This window comes from Salvelinus fontinalis, chromosome 16, assembly GCF_029448725.1.
Source record: "Salvelinus fontinalis isolate EN_2023a chromosome 16, ASM2944872v1, whole genome shotgun sequence".
NCBI classification, from domain to species: domain Eukaryota; kingdom Metazoa; phylum Chordata; class Actinopteri; order Salmoniformes; family Salmonidae; genus Salvelinus; species Salvelinus fontinalis.
The window spans coordinates 14196990-14208867 of record NC_074680.1 but is presented as its reverse complement, the minus strand read 5'-3'; the positions used below and the strand labels follow the sequence as shown (position 1 = coordinate 14208867).

At 40.5% G+C, this 11878-nt stretch overlaps 1 protein-coding gene across 3 annotated transcripts in view; it reads left to right on the top strand.

Annotated features, from left to right (window-relative positions):
* The first annotated feature begins 6 nt into the window (after positions 1-6).
* The window catches only part of LOC129812680 (EARP-interacting protein homolog), an 82693-nt gene continuing 70821 nt past the window's right edge, over positions 7-11878 (top strand). Inside the window, exons 1-3 of one of the 3 annotated variants that reach the window (XM_055864450.1) lie at positions 7-90; positions 219-280; positions 465-548. In XM_055864450.1, coding sequence (XP_055720425.1) covers positions 239-280; positions 465-548 — 126 coding nt within the window. In that variant the 5' untranslated portion in view covers positions 7-90; positions 219-238. The other 2 variants (XM_055864449.1, XM_055864451.1) reach the window with 2 other exon arrangements.

Here is an 11878-nt window from a genome sequence, read left to right as displayed (position 1 = left end):
TGTCAAATGGGTATTCTTTAAAAGATTTTACGCATTTTAAAACATACATATCAGCTTTTTCCAAACATATTTACGGGCATTTACTATACGGTACGTAAGTATTAATTTCTACGTTTGCGGAACTATAATAACGTCCAGTGAGGTGATGGATAACCAGTACAAGCAGCTTATTTGTGAAACCTCAAATTAAACGCTACACATTCTATCAATAATCATAGGCTTGCATCAGACGTGGGAAATGGAGGACGATGCACCTGTCATATACGGCCTCGAATTTCAGGTACAGTCAGTTCCATGCATTTGCTTGATAACGTTATTGCTATGTCAGACAACCCCCTAGCTAAGAATTTAACACCAGTGACAGCTGAGTTGTATTCAATGTATGTCAACATTGTTGCTTTGTAATTATATCATTCGTTTTACAACGTGTCAATTGTATCTATCGTGTTGTTTTGCCTTTCCAGGCTCGTGCACTTACTTCCCAGACAGCTGAATCAGATGCCATTCGATTCCTTGTGGGCACCCAGTCCCTCAAATTTGACAATCAGGTGAGTCAACCTACTACACAGCTGTATATGGGCAATTCCATGGTAATGTTTTTTCACCTTAATTAAAATGTATGCCAAACAAAAAACAAAGTTCAACAAACCATACAACTCCATGCACAAGGACTACGTGTAAGAATTTATACGGAAATGATTGCAAAAACACATTTACTGGAAGATCTGTGCAAACGCAAAATTTGGTCATGGATTTTCAGTCAAATTTACCTCAGTTTGTTGTGACCAGTTTTTCCAAAAACTGTTAAACATCTGCTCCAAATGAAGTTTAAAATATGTCTGCCGAAAAGAATTGGGTGTCAACTATGACATAACACCTTGAGTTTGAAATAATAGATTTTAGTTATTGAACTACAGTAAGTGACGTGTATTTACACCCGGTAACAGAATTGCGGTAAAGGAACTGTGTACTACACAGAAATGCATAATTGTGGATATGAATGTCATTCCCTTCATGGTGATTTATCCTAAATAGGTACACAAAGGTATAAATATGCAATATCATCCTTTGCATATTTGGGTATTAATCTACACACTGGCAAACAAGACTAGATTTGGTTGGTCCAGACCGAACCATAGATGTCTATGTCTCACAAGTTTGGACATCAAAGTACAGCACAGTAGAGCTCAGTAGAGTACAGCGCAACACAGTACAGTAGAGTACAGTACAATACATTAGTGTACTCAACTCTAGTGTGCTCAACTGTGTACTGGCCGTTCCAGACTGTACCAAAAATGAAAAACAATGTCTGTGGACATTAAAATTAAAGGCAGACTGACCAAATTCCTACTACTTTTCAACTTCGGTTGGTACAGTGGTGGGTGGGTAAGGAATGCTGGTTAAGGAAAGGAGTCTCTCAGAAATCAAAGCCTTTGCTTTCTCATACCTTTTTAAGACTTTTTCTGCTAGATGTTTTCTAAGACCTATTTTTTTATCTGTTTGATCAGAAATCAAATCCTTTACATATTCCTAATATTTAGGATAGAAAATGTAAAAAGAGGGGGCTCATTGTGTCAGTAAGAGCTAGGAGAGGTATACTAACTGGAGAGGGAAGGGTTGTCCAGACTGTTTTCATTTTACATTTACGTAATTTAGCAGACAATCTTATCAAGAGTCACTTACAGTAGCGAGTGCATACATTTATGTTTTTTTCGTACTGTTCCCCCGCGGGAATCAAACCCACAACCCTGACATTGCAAACGCTATGCTCTACCAACTGAGCTTTCTTTCTCTCACAAAAGAGAAAGAAAACAGTTATGAGTTGAATATTACAGTATGCCAGTGGAAGGGAGAAATGTAGCAGGTGACCCAATCACCTGCTATGATTTACCATTGCAGACAATTCAATTGCAGTAATTCTGTTACAGATATTTCGGAAATTCTGCTACCAATTTGGTAACAGAATTTCAAGGTGCAATAACTTAATAAATCATAAACCAAATGGATATCAGTAAAAAAAAAAATGTATAGGGCTACCTTTTACTTCTTACTCCTGTGAACTTTCATTATCCTCCCTCATGGGGGAGAGAAATTAGAAAATATCTTAAAGGTATGTGTGTTTTTGGTAATGGAATTTCAAGGCACAGGGCAATGTTTCTTAAACTTACAAAAGGCAAATAATTTCTCCAAAACTACACTGCTCAAAAAAATAAAGGGAACACTTAAACAACACAATGTAACTCCAAGTCAATCACACTTCTGTGAAATCAAACTGTCCACTTAGGAAGCAACACTGATTGACAATAAATTTCACATGCTGTTGTGCAAATGGAATAGACAAAAGGTGGAAATTATAGGCAATTAGCAAGACACCCCCCAAAACAGGAGTGATTCTGCAGGTGGTGACCACAGACCACTTCTCAGTTTCCTATGCTTCCTGGCTGATGTTTTGGTCACTTTTGAATGCTGGTGGTGCTCTCACTATAGTGGTAGCATGTTTACTGTAAACACTGAGGCTGTACCTGCTTTAAGTTACCGTTTTAACAGTGGCCAAGTAGGCTACTGTGTGGCCTACCATCAGCAACAATGGAGAAAAATGCATCCCATAACATTTTAACATGGACATTGCTGTTCTATCATTCAGCCTACAGTAGCAGCAAAATGTGTGGTGTTCAATGTAGGCCAACATTCCATGAGACTTTTGAGGAGAAAGAAAACATGCAGGGCTTGACATGAACCTGTTTATCCACTTGTTCTTCAGACAAGGAGGTGACTGAAAATGTTGTGTTGTTTGATGCAAAAAAACACTTCAAAATAAAATGCATTATTATTCCTATACAACATATCAGAAAATGAGTCAAATTATGCTACCCTCTGCCTATTGGGTTATTCAAGACAGTCTCAAAATACAGCACTGTCCTTTGAAGACATAAAAAAAACTCTTTACCTGACTCACTTTTCAAAGATGGCTAGAAATGTGCACATTTTGTGCTCTTGTAGGGAGCAACCACTCCCCCATTGTTGACCAGAAATAAGCTATAACTGGGCTAATAACGCACTAACTCACAAAGAATATGAACACGTGTGGCTACATTCAGCTCTCGCTTTGATCTCAAAACAAGCTAATCTACTCATGACTGCTCATGCTGTAAACAGTTCAAAGTGAATGGCACAAATCCATATATGGCAATGGCTATTTGCATGTAGGCCTACTGCAGCTCTGATTGGTTATGGCTCACTGGTCTGTGTAGAGTATGGGCCTGAGTCGTGCCTGTCAATGCAATTCAATTCTACTCCAATACGGTGTGCGTACAAGAAAATCTCTTGCATAGTTAGTTTTGCATACTAAGTCTTGCATAGTTTGTTTTGCTTCAGTGTTACATTGAAAGTGGCTAATATTGTGTTGATTCGATCACAATTCCCACAGTAAAGGGAAACGTTGATAGTGTTAACTAACGGGGAAAACTCTAGAGTTGAGTGAAGTTCTATCTTGTACTTCTCTGCGCAGCTTAGAGGGAACATTGGACCTAACGTTAATTCTACATTCAAAGAGCATCTAAGAAAGGTGTTGTACAAAATAATGTGTATGTTCTTCAAATTTGGGCGCCAGTTTGTCATGCAATCTAAAGTTGTACAAAAATGATGTCTTTCTCCCTATCTATTTTTTATGTAAAAACCTAGAGTGGACTTATTCCGTTCTCTGATCTAGTCCTGTGGCTGCCCATCCCAGCACCTTAAGGCCTCTAGTATTCCCAATGGGGTATTCCACTTTCACCCTAATTATATACTGTACCTCAGTGATTCCACCCAGGATTGGCCCACGTGTTGTTGTAGGGCTTGGGACTCAGTGATATCTCACAACTAGTTCCTCCTGGGTTTCAGCAAGACTGGGTTGTAATGCAATGTCTCATTGCCTGTGCTATGACTGTCCATGCCATGTTCTGCTTATTTGAACTTATTCAGGATTGGGGAGTAACTGATTACATGTAATCTGATTATAAATATGTTACCTGCAACAAATATTGTAATTGGATACTTTTGAAAAACAAAATTATTACTTTTAAATTCAGAAAGGATGTTTGCGGGGAAAAATAACACCTTTTGGTTTTCTCAATGTCACTCACTTGCATTGAAAAAGGTGCAAGTTTAAGTTGCCTGAACGAGTCTGATCACAAGTCAGTGATGACTATGATGGTACCCCAAATGGCTTTTTGTCCTCTTCTAATGCCTCTTAAGGGGAAGGTAAACTGAAATTAATCAGATTACGTTACTGAGTTTCGGTAATCCACAAATTTTGTTACTGATTACAATTTTGGACAGGTAACTAGAAACTGTAACATATTACATTTATAAAGTAACCTACCCAACTGGGTTTAGTGGTACAGTACTTTCAGTAAAGTTGGTTACCTCAAGCCTTGTTCAGCAGCCAAGTAACTTTGAGAGTTGTAGACCTAGCAAACAAGCCTGGGATCATGCTAGCCGTATAGGCCTGTGTGGACCAGGTATTGCTGTGAGGACAGGCTTAGCCTTGGCGCCTGTCACTGGGTATTGGGCTGACTCCAATTTAGTGTGTATGTGTGTGTGGTCTTTTCTAGGTCATCGTGCAGATAGACAACCGACAGAAACAGTTGGCCATAAATGAGGGCGAGATAATTAGTGATTTTAGAGAGGGAGAGAGGAGAGAGGAGAGACTGATGTCTGTGTTGAAATGTTTTTGGCATCCTTTGGTGAGAAAAATTGCCAATGCTTTTTTTTCGATTCTGGGATTGGCTGTTGTTTACAAGTCTATGGGTGTTAAGATGTAGCTGGAGCCCACTTTGAACATATCCCTGTGGTTGGACAGACAGACGGTACTTATGTTTGACTCACCCACACCATGTTTTTGAGAGACAAATGCTCATAATGATCGTACTGCTGTGATGCCTGCACCAAGCACTGACAGGTGATGTTGAGGAAAAAATGGGGTGTTTTGTACCAGCATTTCAGAATGCACTACAGTTATAACAAAGACAGCAATAATTTCAGCCAATCATTATTGAAATGCTATTTCACGTACAATTATTGGATGTTCCAGAAAGTGTTCTTCCTTGAAGATGACTTCAGTCCCATCCTCAAGAATTGATCACATAAAGACCCCACCTGATTGGCTCTGGCTTCAGAGGCACTTATACAGTACCTTTGGACATGTCAATAAGCCTCCTGGCTTTTTATCCTTTCATTGTCTCTATAATGTGGGGCCCAGATATCTATTTTACCCTCTCCTCTCACCTCAAGTGCCACTTCAGCCCTGAGAGGGCAGGGCAATATGACTGGCACATTGTTAGGCATCCTCCAATGTGTGTGGCATTAAAGGATACTAAAAAGATAAAGCATATTTGCCGTACCACCTCTGCCCCACTTACTGTCATCTGCATCACTAAAGAGCTTTAACTAAGAGGCCCAAAAGTGGAGGCCAGCGGCCAGCTCATTTTTACCCCTCTGAGAGAGGGATGGAGGGATGAGTCACTCCACATGCTCCAGCTGGAGAATAACACATAATAAATTACCCATGGGAATTCTCCTCCAGACCTGGGTTCATTCAGGGGCCCTGTTACCGGCCCTCCTTCCAATTACCCTGTCCCACCAGCACCAGAATTGATTTGTATGGTTCCCTTCCATAAAATTATAACTTTTTTAATACTTTTGGCTCAATGGGTTCCAGCCCAAGGTTAATGGCAGCCTATGTGGCTTTGCGGCGGCTAAAGGATGCTGTATGCTGCTGTTCCAATGCTCTGCTCTTCTCCTCCCTGCCTGTAAAAAATGAACAGGGGAGAGGAGTTCCTGGAGTTATTGTCCGGTGCCACTAGATGAATGGTTCCCACGGTGAAGTGAGACTCAGCCTTATTAGAATGATGTGTGTTAATAACCACATCAAACCAGATTATTGTCACTGCTTTACAACCTACAGATGTCAGATCGTAATTTAACTCCTTTCGCTGCAGGAGGAAAATAATCCTGCAGCAGGAGAATTTGAATATAGAAAATAGAATTGCCGCCAGGGGGCAGCTTGAAGCGGTGTTTGTATACAATGCACGTCATACCTACATTGTACCTTATGTAGGCTACGTGCAGGTTACAGTTCGTCTCGTGTGAATTCTTATGTGGATTATAATAAATGGACATAGAGTACCTTTAGAAAGGATTCACACCCGTTTACCTTTTCCACATTTTGTTGTGTTACAGGCTGAATTAAAAATGTATTAAATTGAGATTTTGTGTCACTGATCTACACACAATACCCCATAATGTCAAAGTGGAATTTTGTTTATAGAACATTTTAGAAATTAATATAAAATGTAAAGCTGAAATGTCTTGAGGCAATATGTATTCAACCCCTTTGTTATGGCAAGCCTAAGTAAGTGCTTAAAACCTTTTCTCAATAGGGGGTGCTGTTTGCACTTTGTAATAATTTCGTTCCCAAATTAAACTGCCTCGTACTCAATTCTTGCTCGTACAATATGCATATTATTATTACTATTGGATAGAAAACACTCTCTAGTTTCTAAAACCGTTTGAATTATATCTGTGAGTAAAACAGAACTCGAGTTGGAGCAATTTTCCTATGAGGATGTGAGAATGCTGAAATCTGCAGGCTGTTCTGAGGTCGGTTTATTAATTTGCATGTATTCTATTGGTTGAGATGCACTGCATACGCCTTCCCCTGGATGTCAGCGAATAGTGAGAATTGGAATGGAGTTGCTAGGCAGATCTGAGGCCTTATAAATGGGCTGGCAACGTGGGGTCCTCCCTTTCTTCTCTTCGCCATGATGCAAAAAGGACCTCAGGATGTCGTTCTAGAAAGCTCCCGTTATAGCCCTTAGATATATCCGGCTCTGTTTTTATTCGATATACACTGCTCAAAAAAATAAAGGGAACACTTAAACAACACAATGTAACTCCAAGTCAATCACACTTCTGTGAAATCAAACTGTCCACTTAGGAAACAACACTGATTGACAATAAATTTCACATGCTGTTGTGCAAATGGAATAGACAAAAGGTGGAAATTATAGGCAATTAGCAAGACACCCCCAAAAACAGAGTGATTCTGCAGGTGGTGACCACAGACCACTTCTCAGTTCCTATGCTTCCTGGCTGATGTTTTGGTCACTTTTGAATGCTGGCGGTGCTTTCACTCTAGTGGTAGCATGAGACGGAGTCTACAACCCACACAAGTGGCTCAGGTAGTGCAGCTCATCCAGGATGGCACATCAATGCGAGCTGTGGCAAGAAGGTTTGCTGTGTCTGTCAGCATAGTGTCCAGAGCATGGAGGCGCTACCAGGAGACAGGTCAGTACATCAGGAGACGTGGAGGAGGCCGTAGGAGGGCAACAACCCAGCAGCAGGACCGCTACCTCCGCCTTTGTGCAAGGAGGTGCACTGCCAGAGCCCTGCAAAATGACCTCCAGCAGGCCACAAATATGCATGTGTCAGCATATGGTCTCACAAGGGGTCTGAGGATCTCATCTCGGTACCTAATGGCAGTCAGGCTACCTCTGGCGAGCACATGGAGGGCTGTGCGGCTCCCAAAGAAATGCCACCCCACACCATGACTGACCCACCGCCAAACCGGTCATGCCGGATGTTGCAGGCAGCAGAACGTTCTCCACAGCGTCTCCAGACTGTCACGTCTGTCACATGTGCTCAGTGTGAACCTGCTTTCATCTGTGAAGAGCACAGGGTGCCAGTGGCGAATTTGCCAATCTTGGTGTTGTCTGGCAAATGCCAAACGTCCTGCACGGTGTTGGGCTGTAAGCACAACCCCCACCTGTGGACGTCGGGCCCTCATACCACCCTCATGGAGTCTGTTTCTGACCGTTTGAGCAGACACATGCACATTTGTGGCCTGCTGGAGGTCATTTTGCAGGGCTCTGGCAGTGCACCTCCTTGCACAAAGGCGGAGGTAGCGGTCCTGCTGCTGGGTTGTTGCCCTCCTACGGCCTCCTCCACGTCTCCTGATGTACTGGCCTGTCTCCTGGTAGCGCCTCCATGCTCTGGACACGACGCTGACAGACACAGCAAACCTTTTTGCCACAGCTCGCATTGATGTGCCATCCTGGATGAGCTGCACTACCTGAGCTACTTGTGTGGGTTGTAGACTCCGTCTCATGCTACCACTAGAGTGAGAGCACCGCCAGCATTCAAAAGTGACCAAAACATCAGCCAGGAAGCATAGGAACTGAGAAGTGGTCTGTGGTCACCACCTGCAGAATCACTCCTTTATTGGGGGTGTCTTGCTAATTGCCTATAATTTCCACCTTTTGTCTATTCCATTTGCACAACAGCATGTGAAATTTATTGTCAATCAGTGTTGCTTCCTAAGTGGACAGTTTGATTTCACAGAAGTGTGATTGACTTGGAGTTACATTGTGTTGTTTAAGTGTTCCCTTTATTTTTTTGAGCAGTGTAGGTGTTAAAGACATCATAATGTTGTTATTTTAAACCGAGTTATATCAGTATATTGCGATTTGTGCTGCGTTCTAGGGAGTTGGGCACGTCTTGCCCACATGGCTAATGTTTACTGCTAATTCCAAAGTTGAAGGCGACAATCTACAACCGAGCAACGATTCTTTTGGAAAAAGGACACTTGCCCAAGATTCTGATGGGAGCTCATCAAAAAGTAAGAACTATTTATGATGTTAATTCGTTGTTCTGTTGAAAAATGTAAAACTCATATTCCGCCATTAATTTCGGTGCGGTCTCGCTTTAACGCACGCTGTATGTCGTAGTAACGTTAATTTTTAAAAATCAAACACAGCGATTGCATTAAGAACTAATGTATCTTTCAATTGCTGTCCAACCTGTATTTTTTAGTCAAGTTTAGGATTAGTTACTGATTAGATTAGGTGCCTCTCCCAAGATTTCTCCCGACATATTGTTCGCAGCTTGGCTACTTTTCTCATTGTATAACCACGATTTGTGCCGCTAAATATGCACATTTTTGAACAAACTCTCTATGTATTGTGTAATATGATGTTATAGGACTGTCATCTGAAGAAGTTTGAGAAGGTTAGTGAAAAAATTTATATATTTTGCTGGTTTATTCGTTATCGCTATTGTTGGCCTGAATCAATGCTGTTGTGTGGTTGGCTATTGTAGTAAGCTAATATAATGCTATATTGTGTTTTCGCTGTAAAACACTTAAAAAATCTGAAATATTGGCTGGATTCACAAGATCTTTGTCTTTCATTTGCTGTACGCTGTGTATTTTTCAGAAATGTTTTATGATGAGTATTTAGGTAATTCACGTTGGTCTCTGTAGTTATTCTAGTTGCTTTGGTGAGAGTTGTGATGGTGGCTGCAATGGTAAACTATGATTTATACCTGAAATATGCACATTTTTCTAACAAAACATATGCTATACAATAAATATGTTATCAGACTGTCATCTGAGGAAGTTGTTTCTTGGTTAGTGGCTATTTATATCTTTATTTGGTCGAAATTGTGATAGCTACCTATGCAGAAAAAAAATGGTGGACAAAAAAAGTTGTGTCTTTTGCTATCGTGGTTAGCTAATAGATTTACATATTGTGTCTTCCCTGTAAAACATTTTAAAAATCAGAAATGATGGCTGGATTCACAAGATGTGTATCTTTTATCTGGTGTCTTGGACTTGTGATTTAATGATATTTAGATGCTAGTATTTACTTGTGACGCTATGCTAGGCTATGCTAGTCAGCTTTTTTACTGATGGGGGTGCTCCCGGATCCGGGATTGTGTGCAAGTAGAAGTTAACAAATCGCATAATAAGTTACGTGGACTCATTCTGTTTTCAATAATAGTTGTTAAAATATTTTTTTTAATGACTACCCCATCTCTGTAACCCACACATACAATTATCTGTAAGGTCCCTCAATTGAGCAGTGAATTTCAAGCACAGATTCAACCACAGAGAAGACCAGGGAGGTTTTTCAATGCCTCGAAAATAAGGGCTCCGATTGGCAGATGTGTAAAAATTTTAAAAAAGCAGACACTGAATATCCCTTTGAGCATGGTGAAGTTATTAATTACACTTTGGAAGATGTATTAATACACCCAGTCATTACAAAGTTTCAGGCGTCATTCCTACCTCAGTTGTTCGAGAGGAAGGAAACTGCTCAGGGATTTTACTATGAGGCCAATGGTGACTTTAAAACAGTTAAGAGTTTAATGGCTGTGCTATGAGAACTGAGGATGTATCAACAACATTATATAGTTACTCCACAATATTAACCTAAATAACAGAGTGAAAAGAAGGAAACCTGTACCGAATACAAATGTTCCAAAACATGCATCCTGTTTGCAACAAGGCACTTAAGGAATACTGCAAAAAATGTGGCAAAGAAGTTAACTTTTTGTCCTGAATGCAAAGTGTTATGTTTGGGGCAAATCCAACACATCACAGAGTAACACTCTTCATATGTGTCATCTGCAAGAACTGGCGAGTTTTCTTTTATTGCTAAAAAGAAACGGAACATGGCTATAAGCACAGTCAAAATCCTAGAGGAAAACCTGGTTCAGTCTGCTTTCCACAGACACTGAGAGATGAGTTCACCTTTCAGCAGGACAAGGCCAAATCAACACTGGAGTTGCTTACCAAGACGACATTGAATGTTTCCGAGTGGCCTAGTTAGTCTTGACTTAAATAGGCTTAGAAATCTGTGGCAAGATTTGAAAATGGCTTTCTAACAATGTTCAACTATCAACTTGACAGAGCTTGAAGAACTTTTTTCAAGAATAATGGGCAAATATTTGCAGCCAAAGGTGCTTCTTCAAAGTATTGATTTAGGGGTTTGATTACTTATGTAAATTAGATATTTCTGTATTTCAATAAATTTGCAAACATTTCTAAAAACAAGTTTTCACTTTCATTATGGGGTGTTGTCTGTAGATGGGTGAGAAAAAAACATTATTTAATGCATTTTGAATTCAGTCTGTAACACAACAGAATGGGGGTATGAATAGGTGTATGAACACTTTCTGAAGGCACTGTATTTGTAGGGACTACATGTATTTTTTTTATATGTTGAAGGCAAGCAATAGGCAGGATAAATTATTAGTTTCCTCAGTGACCGCATGGCCCAGTGTTTACACCACTGACCCCGGCACACATAGGCCCTATGCCAGAATCGGCATGAGTTTGAATCCAGCCAACTGCCTTTTGAGTCATAGATGAATGTCTATTGCTGCATTAATTCTGCGTGGTTACAGGGTTAAAACAGAAACGACTCTAAGGTTAACAGTTTAGTCAATAATTCAGAGTGGTTAAGGTTAGGACTATGGTTTGGGGAAGGCTTAAAACAAAATAATAAAAAAAATGATGCACCTATCTATCATTAGTATTGTTAGTGCTTTCTAGAGTGCTGTGAACTGCCATAGCGCAGTGGTCTAAGCAGCACGCTCCGGCTACAAGCCTCACGAGTTCGAGCCCAGTGGTGGGCTATATAGTAACCAGCCTGAGCCTACTTAGGTCCAAAAGTTTAATTGCATTTATAGTCTGATAATTTACACATCAAAGAGAATGTCTCCGCTCAATCTAAATAGTCTTTGGATCCACACCGAAGACCACAACTATGCTGAAGACAAATTTCAACGCAACATGCAACAATTTCAAAGATTTTACAGAGTTACAGTTCATATATGGATATCAATCAATTGAAATTAATTAATTAGGTCCTAATCTATGGATTTCACATGACTGGGAATACAGATATGCATCTGTTGGTTACAGATACCTTATTTAAAAGATGTGGGGCTTGGATCAGAAAACCAGTCCACATCTGGTGTGACCACCATTTGCCTCATGCACCGCGACACATCTCGTTCGCATAGAGTTGATCAGGCTGTTGATTGTGAAATG